A 14,234-nucleotide genomic window follows, 5' to 3' on the forward strand; every position below is an offset into this window, starting at 1 on the left:
CAGAAGTTACCATTTCTAACTGAATTTGTAATAAGTAGCATAATGTTGAATTAATTGTATTCTTAATGCATACATAATACAATTAATTAAATGTGAAAAGTGATTTGGTCAGGCTAAAAACACCATATATATTGGAATTACTATATGACTGAGAAAATGTTAAGATGTGAGGCATTTGTAATGCATTTTTACATTATAGACTAATAAAAATTCTAATGATGATCATGCCTACTTGCAGTTATGACCCTAACTGCCTACCAAAAAAGAGGAATGCTTCCTGAATTATTTTTAATTGCATGCAGACAATATGGGTATATTCTCTCTCTTTCTCTCCCTCCCTTTCTCTCATTTCTCTGTCTCTTTTATGTGTGTACAGTACACACACACACACACACACACACACACACACACACACACACACATGCATCTATATATATGCCATAGAGAAAATTAGTCCTTTTTTTCAGAAAAAAAAAGAGTCAAGCCATTTGAGCAGCCTTCTTCGCCACTTCAAGAAGAGCCAGAACCTGTGAGCTGTGTACTGCAAGGAGATGAAATCCAGGCTCTTGCGATAAAGCCAGAAGATCTGGCAAAGGTGAGCATTAAATTTCCCCCTCTACTTCAGGTAATTTCATGGTGTTGCTTTCATGGCCTTTATCTGTGTTTCAGTGTTTGGTAACCATGGTCTAGACAGAAAATGTATTTATGTTTTGATAGCCTCTGTGGCTGGCATCTTCAGAAGCCAGGGATTGGCTGGGTTTGGTTGCCTCTGAAGATGTCAGCCACGTTTGCTAGTAAAATGACAGGAAATCTGCTGCTAGACCAGTGATGGCAAACCTTTTTTTCCTTGGGTACCGAAAGAGCGTGTGCACATACTATCGCACATACGCAAGTGTCCACACCTATAATTGAATGCCTGGGGAGAGCAAAAACAGCTTCCCCTGCCTCCCCGGAGGCCCTCTGGAGGCCTGAAGCAACTGTTTTCTACCTTCTGGTGGGCCCAGTAAGCTCATTTTTGCCCTCCTCAGGCTCCAAAGGCTTCCCTGGAGCTGGGGGAGGGTAAAAACACCCTCCCCCATGCCCCTGAAGACTCTCTGGAAGCCAAAAATGCCCTCTCAGAGCCTCTGTGAGAGCCAAAAATCAGCTGGCCAGCACACACACGAGCTAGGGCAACGGCTCGCTTGCCAATAGATATGGCTCCGCGTGCCATTTGTGGCACCAGTGCCATAGGTTTGCCATCACTGTGCTAGACTGGTCACTAAACACTCTCTGCTATCATCTCTTGGGGTGGTGGGGTTGGGCACCTTCCATCACTTGAATGTGTAAAATAATAATTGTGGGTCATTGTTTCTCACTTCAATTTTGTTAACAGTTTATCTTTGTAGTCATCTCTTCCTATAGCTCTGTCTCCAGTCAGGCTTTGCACTACAGGCAGGGGCCAAAGAGACAAGATCACAAGAATCCAAGAACTTCCAATATATGACCTAGTATGACCTGTACTAGAGCCATCTCTCCCTTGACTGGAGAAAAAAGTGAAGGCACTGTAATGAAAACATGTCAGAAAAAGTATGTTGCCAAGGCATGTTTGTGGCTAGGCACAAGTAGGAAAATTACCGTAGGCTCTTTTAGAGTCATCCAATCATAATTGTGCCAATGGAACAGTAATGACGATATGACATTAGAAGAGTGTAGGTGACTGGTATGGAAATGGCCTTTCTGTATGTCACATTGTTATAATATTTCCGATTCTTTTTTATCCATATGGGAAACATAGTACCTTCTTTGTGGGTAAGAATGGGTAACATCCTGGGAAATACTTATTTATATACGCTTTATGTTAAATAAATACCGTTATTCCAATTTATATTAAAAGCTTAAATGATAATAGGGTACTGTGTATGCAATTTAATGTATTCATGCCACGAAAAGGAAGGGGTGCCTGTGGTGTGGTGTCAGCCAGAAATGTTGTAAGGGAGATTAGAGAACCCTGGAAAATATGTGTATACCTAGATTCTGACACGAAGGGCGGGAAAATTATATCTCATTCATGAAAAGGGACAGAAATGCACATCAAGCTTCATTCCATCTTTTGCATAAATTTGGTAGCTCCTATTATTGGCAGTATAATGAGATTTGCAACAGTAGAACTATTGTAAATATTGTTTAATTGAATATGTGTTTGTTATGTAGCTTCGGGCTGTAAAACCTCCTCAAGAAGAGAAACCTGTTGTTATCAAGAAGTACCTTGTACGCAAAACTAGGCCACAAGAAATTGGGAAAAAAGCTAATTTTCTGGTTGCTTATCCAACTCTCCCAGATGAATCAAAGAAAACACTGAATTATTCTGGTACAGTTGTCTCCATTATTTTCATATTGTGGTCCTGATGTTAAAATGTGAAATAATTTAGTGCTAAAAGAGCCATTTGTCCATCTTTTGATAAGCAGAAAACAAAATTGGCATGAAATTTGGCTTCTCTATTGCAGTCCCTATTGTGCCCTGACTGCTTCTTTCCATTGCAGCTATCTGTCTTCAGATAATGAGTGACAGAACTAAAAAGTATGCACACTGACAGAAAACCTTGCACATGAGAAAAATGTTACTTTACTAACAGTAGAGTTAGTCAGGACTTATGCCACAGGTGTCAACATTGCCACGTCATGTTGCTATGTGACATTTTATTACTTTTTCCCCTTTGCGGGGCTGGGGTGGGCATGGCCTTCACATGATGCATCCAGTCCATGGCCCGCCAGTTTGACATACCTGGCTGTCTCACTGATGATCATATGATGAAGATAGAATTATGGAGACAGAACAGAAAAAAAATGTCATAGTTATAGATAATTTGGGAAATCTGCTAAGTATCAGAAATTCCTGAACAGATTTTTAAATTCAGAATTATTGGGGTTTTAATTAATTCTGGATAGAATGAAGATAGATCAATCTGTATTTATTTTGAATCACTATATTCCTTTGTTGTTTTATTTCATCACAGTGTCTCATCATTTTGTAATTCTTTACGATCAGTCTATTTATTTTGTAAATACAGATCAGTCTGCATTTATTTTGAATCACTATAATCCTTTGTTATTTTATTTCATCAAATCTTTCATCATTTTGCAATCCTTAAAAAAAAAATTAAAACCAACAGTTACAAGAAAAACCTACATTTCTTGATGTATACATTTTGTACATATTGTATCTTGTATGGAAAGCTTTCTTAATACATATTTTCTTTCACATTTTTCTACAATATGTCCAAATTTGCATGGAGGTTTTTTGAGGAGACAAATATATGAGATCAATGTTAAGGGATTTCATGGATTTATGTCATGACAGATTCCATTTTATGACAATTAGTTATAAAATCAGAAGAAATCCGTGATTTCAAGTTATGGATAAATAATTAAGAAAAGGCAATTGAGCAACAGTTTAGCAAAATATCAATTGCTCCATTTTTGACCTGGGATGAAACACAGCCTAACTTTGAATTTTGCATTCGTACTTCACCATAAAAATTCACAAATGAATCACACAGCACATAAGCTTTCACTTTGATTAGAAATTCGCATATCTATATGTACGAACAACATAGACAATTCATGGAGACATCATCTTGATTATTCCCTGTGAAAAATTTGAGTACTTGGCAACCAGCATGTATTTATGATGGTTCCACACTCTGGGGTCATGTGATTACCATTTGTGACCTTCCCTGCCTGATTCTGACAACCAGTTAATAGAGGAAGCCAGATTTGCTGAACAACTGTGTGGTTCACTAACAACTGCCTGTGATTTGCTTAACTACTATGCAAAGAAGGTCATAAAGTTGGACATGACTTATTTAACAACTGTCTTGCTTAGCAGCAGCAATTCTGGTTCCAATTGTAGGTAGTTGTGACTCAAAGATTACCTGTACAGTGATCCCCCGTTTATTGCGTCCCCAACCATTGCGAACAGGGTACTTCGCTATTTTTCAACCCGGAAGTCAAAAATACCATCTACGCATGCGTGCCGGGCACGCATGCGTAGATGGCAGCGGCTTCCCTGGGTCTTCCCCCTCTTGCTGGCGTCAGCGAGGAGTTTCCCCACCGCCCACGCAAACTCCTCGCTGCCGCCCGCCCTTCGCCCGCCCACGCCGTTCATTCTCGCCGCTTTTGAGCTGAGTCCGGGAGCGAATTCGCTTCCGGACTCAGCTCAAAACCGCCGATAGCAAGCGGCAAGGAACGGCTTGTCTCGGCGCTTTCGAGCTGTCAGCTCGAAAGCGCCGAGACAAGCCGTTCCTTGCCGCTTGCTATCGCCGGTTTTGAGCTCAAAACCGCCGGTTTTGAGCTCAAAACCGCCGATAGCAAGCGGCAAGGAACGGCTTGTCTCGGCGCTTTCGAGCTGACAGCTCGAAAGCGCCGAGACAAGCCGTTCCTTGCCGCTTGCTATCGGCGGTTTTGAGCTGAAAACCGGCGGTTTTGAGCTCAAAACCGGCGATACCAAGCGGCAAGGAACGGCTTGTCTCGGCGCTTTCGAGCTGACAGCTCGAAAGCGCCGAGACAAGCCGTTCCTTGCCGCTTGCTATCGGCGGTTTTGAGCTGAGTCCGGAAGCGAATTCGCTTCCGGGCTCAGCTCAAAACCGGCGATACCAAGCGCCCCCCGGACCCCCAACCCGGGTTTGGGGGGCTGCTAGGAAGCCCTCCATGCCGGCGGCAAACAGCCGCCCCGCCCCGCCCCCAATCTTCGGCTCCTCGCTAGCGCTGTGGGAGTAAAAACACCATCTGCACATGCGCAGACGGTGTTTTTACTTCCGCATCGCTACTTCGCGAAAACCCGCTCGTTGCGGGGGCTCCTGGAACGGAACCCTCGCAACGAGCGGGGGATCACTGTACTACATTCTAAGTCTCCTCGCCACCCCCCTTGGTCATGGGTCCTAGACCAAAGCCCTGTACTTCCTTGTATGCACATGCAAACAAATACTACTGCAAAAGGGTTGGAAAGAATTCCAGAAGTCAGCCTTTGCATACTTTCCTTTCCTTGTTTATATGGAGGGACTGTGAACAATTAGAACAATTCTCAGGTTTCAGAATTTTAAAATTCTAAGTGCATGCCATTTTTGGCTACATTCTGAATGGTGGATCCTCAATTGTAAGCCAGAAATAGAACAATTTGCATGTCTTAGAATGTGTATGGTGCATGATTTATTTAACATTTCTAATATATTAAGTATTAATATTATTATAGGTGTAGAAGGACCTGTAGTTGATACCTTTGGATATATCACCCAATATAGCATTTTAGGAACTCTTCAGGAATTCAAGAAAGAAGCCATAAAAAAGGGTCACTCTCAGGTTTGTATTATTGTTATTTGCAAATCAACTAAATATTTCCTTTAATATGTGATTATTTAACAAATTCTCATAATTTAGCTGCAGCTTTACTAAAATGCAAAAGTATTGTGAATATATTAATCCAAATCAACATTTCCATAGTATTTTTTAAAAAATTGGTGGTTTACTAAATGCCATCCTTCTTGTTTTGAAGTGATTCTGGGCCTGCATTAGTCTTTTGGTCTGTTTTTCATAATGTATCAAATTTATATAATGAGGGCTTATGCTACTTTTTCATTATTTCAGTCTTGCATTTTCAGCTATTGCTTTACGTTTATATGATTTTTCCACTGTTCTTCCTCTCTGTGCCAAAGCAGCCCATTTTTGAACAATGTTAGCATGTTTATCCATATGTTGGCTAATTGATTTAGTATGGAATGAAGCTATTAAAAGAACATCATCACCCAATCTCATCAATATGTCTGAAGGACATCTCAACAGCAATTCAGGAGCCCTCCTTCAAGAGCAGTGCCATGGATCATGCTGTTCTGACTAGGCTTCCTGATAAATAATGAAGCACAGAATCCTAAAAACCTCTTTTTATTTTAATGGCTGTGAATTATGTTCATTCCCAGCTGTAATAACTCCCAAACAATGTTAATTAGTCCAACATTAGACTTTCAGAAGAAGGCTGAAATCACCAACCTTTATCTCTCTTGACATAATGCCAAAGACCTACTTGGCAAGTAGCTTTGCTAGGCCAAACACAAACACAGAGTCAGAAATGCTGAGGCATGAAGTGAACCAAGTTACTTCCTGCAGTGAGCACATCCGTTTGCTCCACTTTTATAGCCCATGGGAGGGGCCAATCATCTCTAAGCCTTACCCACAAGTAGTCATTTTCCTCTGTAACTGTTATTGCCTTCCTCTGTAACTGTTAGTGCCTTCTGCACATGGGCATATTGGGAACAGGCCCCCCCCTGTTCCTGCCTCACTCGTATCAGGCTCTGGAGTCAGCACAGATCTCGCAGATGGCCAGGCTGGAACTCTACCTCTGACACTGAGCCTTCTCCAGACTCCAGGCCTGGCCCAAGTTCCTCCACAGCCTCCTCACTGCCTTGACTCTGTTACGAGCTCCACAGGCCACTAGCAGACCACAACACATACAGACAGCATGAAAAGATAACATAATTAGCTAGGCTACCTATCAGGACATTGTCATGCCTTTCTGAATTTGTCATTGTTTCCTTTCAGATAGTGCGAATGATTCCTGAGGAATCACAGCTTTCTTGTGCAATCTCAGTTTTTGGCACTTACAGAAAGAAGCATGAGGAAGAAAAGAAAGTAATCCAGGACTCTCCGTCTCAGCACCAGGCCCTTCAGAACTGGCAGCGCAACATGACACTCAGGAGGAAGCAACAAAAAAGGCTGTGTGGTATATGTGTGATATAAGATCTACTACTGTGCCTGTGGCAGATACATCTTATTGTTAGCAATGATCTCTGGAGGGAAGTTCTGGGCAATTTTGAAAATAAAACTGTCAGTCTTCAAGGGTGAAAAGATCGATATGAGGTTGATTCAGTGGTGGGATTCAAATAATTTAATAACCGGTTCTCTGCCATAATGATCAGCTGGATAGATTTGGCTGGGTGGGCATGTGGCTGGGTGGGAATGGCCAACTCAATGTCACTCATGTAGAGGGTGCTTCACCTCACCTGGCCTCTCATGACTGGGATACCACAATAGTCATAGGTGTGAAAAATAGTCATAAGTCACTTTTTTTTCATTGCCATTGTAACTGACTGGTCACTAATTGAACTGTTGTAAGTCAAGAACTACCTGTACAAAAATACAAAAAGCTGCTTTTCTTGTACAAAACTGCCCTAAATGACAAATTAGATTAGAAATGGGGGAATATACACTGAAGATCGATGACAGTCACAGCAAACATCAAAACCTTAACCATTCTGTTTGAATAACTTCCTTTTGATCAGCAATACCTTCAACCCGGAATTACAAATCAGGCAGGGTGATTTCTAAATCACAGATATCTAAATAAACTTCAAGCCTAGTGCCATGTTACTAAGCCTTATAATTATTATTATTTAATCTTATTATCAGTGAGAAATCATGTGCCTTGGCCACTCTGAGGCAATGAAAGAGACTCCTATTACAAAGGTGCTTTTTCAAGACACAACTAGAAACCAAGAAAGTCCAGTTGCCTCTATAAAAAAAGCACCTTTGGGACAACCATGACCTGGATGACTGAAGAATCCCCATAGACAGGAGACAGTGAACTGACAGAGCACCCTTTCCCACCCTAGAGAAGCAATCCTTAGATCCATTTGCACCACATAGCTGGCCTCACTCACCTCACAAGATATTCTAAGGAAATCATCCAGATTTAATGAAAAATCACATGCCCCCAGAAAGGCAATAAAAAAATCAGAGTGTTGCATACTACCTCTTGGAAATACACCCAAAAGGACAATGCCAGGAACCACTAAAGCAGTGTAAAAAGCTTTTTTTTTAAAAAAAAGTCAAACCCCTAATAAAAAAAAGCCTCCAGAGAAGTGGCTTTAGCTAGTCTGGTATACTGCCAAGAACCATTAACTGCATTACAATGTAACAAGGCTTAACTCAGAGGCAGTTTCTGAAAATGGTTAAGCAGGGCAATAAAGATAACGATTAGGCTAGAAACAACAGAAAGAGGCACACCAAAATGTCTCCTTGCTGCCTTCCTGACAGGATTAGCCCTATAAAGTGGAAAAAACAAAAGGCTGTTGGAAGAAGATTTCGCTGAACTGCTCACAAAGTTAACTAATGTTTCTCCTGAACCAAGTGCGAACTGGCTGAATCTCACCACTGGATTCCCTGGGAATTATGATATTTCGAATGCATGGTGTTGTGATATTGTTTCATTTCTTATTTTTGTTCTCTTCAGAACATCTTCAGAAATCAGAAAGTCAGTTGCTGATGAACTTTTCAGAACATTATAGGAGAATCCAGGAACAGCGAAGTTTAATTGATCGTAGTATCCCAGCTATGTATTTTGGAAAGGTGATAATTCTGCAAATAAATTTTTTAGGTCAGACGTTCATGCTATAGTCATTTTATATTGGAAAAAACCCTGCAATATTTTGATGCCCTTGCATGAGATCTCATAAGATTTTAGTTTAGAAAGTGCATGATTGTTAGATTCTCAGGAGATGTGATGATTTTTGGGATTTCAGCCACTAAAAAAAAATCTGTTAATTTTTTATTGTGAAGGCCCGTTGTGCCTGAATGAGATGTTGATTTTTTACTTTTCAAAATAGTTAATATTGCATATATACATCCATAGTGTCCATAAAAGTATTTACTATAGGAAAAGTCTGCGGAGAGGGGCGGCATACAAATCTAAATAATAAATAAAATAAATAAATAAAATCTAGGCATTGGTCAATTGTACTGGAAAAGGAAGTGCAAAGCATCTATGTGGTTCAGGGTTGAATTGTGGAGTGCACTGATGATGTTACCTAGTTAGATAATGAAACATCTGTAAGCAAAGAACCAAACACGGAGACCATCAAGAATTCTCTACCTATATATGATCACATTCACAAACTGTAAAACTGAGGTCAAAGTACTGTAAAAATGTGGTTGTAGATGTTCAGTGTGAAGTCTTTGTTGGTTGTAGGCAAATAATACTGTATAACATAATTGGAAGAGAGCCATTAATGCTGTTGAATACACAGGAATACACATTAAAACATTTCACATAGAGGTATGTCTAGCCACCATTTGAACACATCTGGTGAGTAAATTTTGTGCTATCAAACTGTTTTACTGTGATAATTTTTTTAAAAAACCTTTCACTTGGAATTTGCATCTTTGTAACTCAAGACTCTGTTCTGTTAATATTGTTTTGCTTTAAATGTATCCATTTGCTTAACGCTTCATATTTCCTGAGTTTTCCAGTGGAAGACAACATGGATTCTTTTTCTTTTTCAATAGATGAGTAGGGCATTAAATATATAAGTTATCAAAACAGGATAGGGAAGACAGTAATTACAGAGAGCAGGAACAAATTTGGATATAACTTTTGTCATCTTTTGGTGAGCCATTATATAACAATTAGAATAATTTTATCATCCCAGCACCATTCCCTAGAGTCAGATATGACTGGAAAGGGGAAATCTTTACATCCACCTTACCCTCTTTCTGTTGTTGTTTTTTCATTGGTCTCCCTGCCAAATGTTATTTTATATTCTTTGTCTCTGAAAACTAAGCTTAAATCTGTATGGCTTTGGCTTTCTTCATTATTAATAGGGCTATTCAGGAAATGAGTTCTGGAATCAGCCTGTGCATGTTGGGGATGAAAACAAGGGTCTAACCACGACATTGGGTCAGACAGATCTGGGATTTCCAGAAGAGGTCACTCATGTTGGGAAGCCACGTAGCATCTGGAGAGAAATGGGTGAGGCACTATAAGCACTGGATGTCTATACAAGATTGTGCCACTAGAGAAAAAGAAGAACTGAAATCATCCTGATGGCAGTATTCAGCTACGGAGAAACTTGGCAATCATAGTGGAGTTTGGCAGTAGCTATGCATCAACTTAGTAAAGTTATTAATGTATTGATAAAGCTATTAAATACACTGGTGTGTACATGCCTGGGTGATTGTCAGATATTCCTACAGGTACCAATCCACCAAAATACCTGCCTTTTCATCGTCCCTGGGAAAAAAGTCTCTTCCTGCAGCATCGGAGAACTGAGTTAAAGGAGGTTTTAGAAACACTGGATTTTCATAGCCCGGTATGATACTTTCAACGCATAAAGCCATTTATATATTAGAAAATTGTCATATAACAATTCCTGTAAGATTCTATTACTCATTGCATATATACATAATGATTCTTTTTTTTTTTTTAACGATAGAAGAAAACCAAATGAAAATAGTGCTTTTTCTTATTATTCTCCCTTCTTGAGGAAGGATCTGGATGGGCTGGAAGTCATAGGCAGAAACCGACCTTTCACCAGTGTGTCAGCAGACAGTCTTTCAGTTTGTGATGATGATGGCGATAAAGAATCTGAAGAAACAATCTCGTATGTTGCAGTATTTCATTAATGCATCTTTAAGGCCTTTTGCAGTGGATCGGATTTCATTCGAAAGAGTTGTTAAAAATGCATATGCATGAATATTCTATTTGTTTGTGTCTTTAAAATAGCCATATCTGTTTTCATGCGGCTGTAACAGAAGCCAGATTGAACTGAAAATATACCTGGATATGGGTTGGCAAGTTTAAATGCCTCAGTTTGAATCTCTAGCACAATTAATTCAACAGCGATATTATTTTGCATATATTAAACAGCCTTTTGGGAAGAAACATTGGTTTAATTAATTGTTGGAAATGTGGTGGTCCATATACACCACCGGTTTATGCAATGTGGTCATGGACTGTGGGGGGGAGGGACACACACATATTTCATACATGCACTTACATTATCTGGGAAGGCACATGTACAAGCACTCTGTGCCTAAATATATGGAATGACAGTCCTTAGATTTTATCATATAAAAATCTGTACTGTAGCAGACTTAAACAAATATGGTATAAGGTAAAAGTTATACCTTGACATTTTTTTATTATTATCATTATTATTATTAATTAGATTTGTATGCCGCCCCTCTCCATAGACTCGGGGCGGCTCACAACAGTGATAAAAAACAATACATGGTAACAAATCTAATATTTAAAATAACAATTTTACATTAAAAAGTCTAAAAAACCCCCTAATACAGTGGTACCTCAAGATACGAACCCCTCGTCTTACGAACAACTCATGATACGAACCCGGGGTTCAGAAAATTTTTGCCTCTTCTTACGAACTTTTTTCGAGTTACGAACCGGCGTTCGGAGACTGCTGGGAAGCCGCGCAGCTGTTTTAAAAAGTGACAGCCGGGCGGCGGGGCTTCCCAGCAGCCTCCCGAACGCCGGTTCGTAACTCAAAAAAAGTTCGTAAGAAGAGGCAAAATTTTTCTGAACCCCGGGTTCGGTTCGGGAGGTTGTTGGGAAGCCCCCCAGCCCGGCTGTCACCTTTTAAAACAGCCGCGCGGCTTCCCAGCTGTCTCTGAACGCTGAACGCGGAAGATTGGGTTTGGCGTTCGGCTTCGGGAGACAGCTGGGAAGCCGCGCGGCTGTTTTAAAAGGTCACAGCCGGACTGGGGGGCTTCCCAGCATCCCCCCGAACCCCGAACTTTTGCCGAACTTCCGGGTTCGGGGTTCGGGAGGTTGCTGGGAAGCCCCCCAGGCTGGCTGTCACCTTTTAAAACAGCCGCGCGGCTTCCCAGCAGTTGCCGAACGCCGAACACGGAAGTTCGGGTTTGCCGTTCGGCTTCGGGAAGCTGCTGGGAAGCCACGCAGCTGTTTTAAAAGGTGACAGCCAGCCTGGGGGGCTTCCCAGCAACCTCCTGAACCCCGAACCTTTGCCGAACTTCCGGGTTCGGGGTTCGGGAGGTTGCTGGGAAGCCCCCCAGGCCGGCTGTCACCTTTTGAAACAGCCGCGCGGCTTCCCAGCAGTCGCCAAACGCCGTTTTTTTGTGTTTTTTTTTTTTGGTTGCACGGATTAATTGTTGATTAATTAATGGGAAACAATGTTTTGTCTTACGAACCTTTCGTCTTACGAACCTCCCCCTGGAACCAATTAGGTTCGTAAGACGAGGTATGACTGTATATAAAAACATACACACAATCATATCATACACAAAAACTACATGGGCAAGGGGGAGATGTCTCAGTTCCCCCATGACTGACGGCAGAGGTGGGTTTTAAGGAGTTTACGAAAGGCAAGGAGGGTGGGGGCAATCCTAATCTCTGGGGGAGCTGGTTCCAGAGGGTCAGAGCCACCACAGAGAAGGCTCTTGCCCTGGGTCCCACCAGCCGACATTGTTTATATATATTGTACTATACTATTGTATAGTATTCAAATGTTCACTATCAGTGGTCTGAGGAATTTATCTCAACAAGTACTTTACTAGTCGGGGGACTATTTAGAAATTTATATTGGAAATGTCAGAGTATACATTTAATTTTCTTATTAGCTAGTATATTTTAATATTTTTTTAAAAAGCATCCAATTGAAAATTTGATGTAAAAGTGGTTTTTGCTAATTCTTCTTCTTATCATTTTAATTATGGATTGTGGGGAAAATATGCTGGCTCTGTTAAAAAGTGCTATTGCTAACATGTTGTAAGCTGCCCTGAGTCTAAGTAGAAGGGCGGCATAAAAAAAATCAAATAAATACATAAACAAACAAACAAACAAACAAACAAACAGATAAACAAACAAACAAACAAACAAACAAACAAACAAACAAACAAACAAACAGAATGTGGGTTGAGGGAATGGGATAATAGAGCCTGGAGACCACTTTTGCCACTTTTTAACAAAAGTGGTGAAATAAGCAGATGGCAGTTTCTACTTGCATTGTCAAGTGAGTTGTTCTTTACCTTTATTGATGTAATGTGGTATTTTTATATTTAGTTTAATCTTACAATATTGCACTTCCATTAGAAACTGGCTTGGATTCTTCCCTCAAGTGAACTCTGATTCGGCAAGTCTTTAAGTCATTAGCTGTTTCGATGTCAGCAATATACAAAAGCTGAAGCCTAAATCTGTCTTCAAATACTTATTTAAGTATCTGACTTTTGCTTTGCTTCACAGTGACCTATTGGACGAGTATCCAGATATATTTTCAGAACCAGTACTTGGTCCCGCTCTGATGTTCTGTGGACAACCAGCACGTTGGATCAATACTTCTCATGTGGTAGAGTTGTAAAGAATGCTCAAAATAAAGACTCCCATGTCTTACTTTTGGGTGGGATGGGTAATTTGGCAAAATCATTTTTATAATATTAAACAAATTAACAAAACGTTATGGCATCATATTAAAATTTGAAGAAAAGGAAAAAAATGTAGAAAATTACCAAAAAACAAACAACCCCCAGCTTTTGTTGGTGGAGGAAATAATTTAATTCAGATGCTATCAAGCAATATATAGGCTGCAAATGAGATGTGGATTTGTTTTGGGCTTTATCCATCCAAGTCAGAACGATCTATAATTCTTTCTTTATGTACTGATTTTATTAAAGATTATGATTACAACCATAAAAACTACTGCAAATTAAAAAATAAAAGAATAAATAGAAAAAATAGAAAGTGCAGAAAAGAAAGGAAAAATAGTAAGAGGAATTAAGAAAGGAAAATAATATAGTGAAGGAAAAGAAAAGAAGTGACTTGCCTCTTTGTCATAACAAGCATAGGCAATTTTAATAAGTTGTCACTTCTTAAAATACAACAAATGTAGACCTGATGTAGGTAAAATCCATTAAGTATTACCAGAAATATCAACATATATAATTGAACCTTAAATAAACCAATTTTATATTTGTGCCTTTTATTTTTAAAAATCTTCAGTTCCTTCCAGTAATGTTCTTGTCATTTTTTCTTTGTCTCTCTTCTCATTTCCCCCCCCCCCCCCAAACTTTAACATCTCTTTGTAAATCCAATATAGGAAAATAATGCAGATCGTTCTCTTGGTTTATTATTTGCATATCCCTGTTAATTATTAAGACTTCAGACTTTGTATGTCCAGTTTAACCTTCTTTCCCCATGTTATTCTTTCATCCTATCATTTTAAATCCATTTTCAAATCAATCTCAATATTGTCATGCAAAACCTGTTCCTCTTCATAATGTATTTTAAACATTATCTATAGGAGCAGTGAAATGTCTTTTCAAAGATGCAACCAAGAATGGAATGCAATTCTTTATTGGCCTTTATAAAACTGCTGGGGATCACTGTCTTGCAGTCTTGCAGAAATTGCACAGCTTCTGGAGCCTTTGAAAACCTTGAGAACTTCCTGCACTTTGTTGGG

General features: G+C 39.9%; 1 protein-coding gene across 4 annotated transcripts in view; it reads left to right on the plus strand.

The window, feature by feature from the left end:
• Positions 1-14,234, plus strand: part of MYCBPAP (MYCBP associated protein) — a 43,442-nt gene that overhangs the window by 2,573 nt on the left and 26,635 nt on the right. For all 4 annotated transcript variants that reach the window (XM_070739992.1, XM_070739993.1, XM_070739995.1 and 1 more), the window contains exons 2-10: positions 468-595; positions 2,191-2,347; positions 5,228-5,334; positions 6,568-6,748; positions 8,258-8,373; positions 9,625-9,772; positions 9,997-10,112; positions 10,291-10,403; positions 13,022-13,124. In XM_070739992.1, coding sequence (XP_070596093.1) covers positions 468-595; positions 2,191-2,347; positions 5,228-5,334; positions 6,568-6,748; positions 8,258-8,373; positions 9,625-9,772; positions 9,997-10,112; positions 10,291-10,403; positions 13,022-13,124 — 1,169 coding nt within the window. The remainder of the gene's footprint in view (positions 1-467; positions 596-2,190; positions 2,348-5,227; positions 5,335-6,567; positions 6,749-8,257; positions 8,374-9,624; positions 9,773-9,996; positions 10,113-10,290; positions 10,404-13,021; positions 13,125-14,234) is intronic.

The sequence above is a fragment of the Erythrolamprus reginae genome, chromosome 2 (assembly GCF_031021105.1).
Source record: "Erythrolamprus reginae isolate rEryReg1 chromosome 2, rEryReg1.hap1, whole genome shotgun sequence".
Lineage (NCBI taxonomy): Eukaryota > Metazoa > Chordata > Lepidosauria > Squamata > Dipsadidae > Erythrolamprus > Erythrolamprus reginae.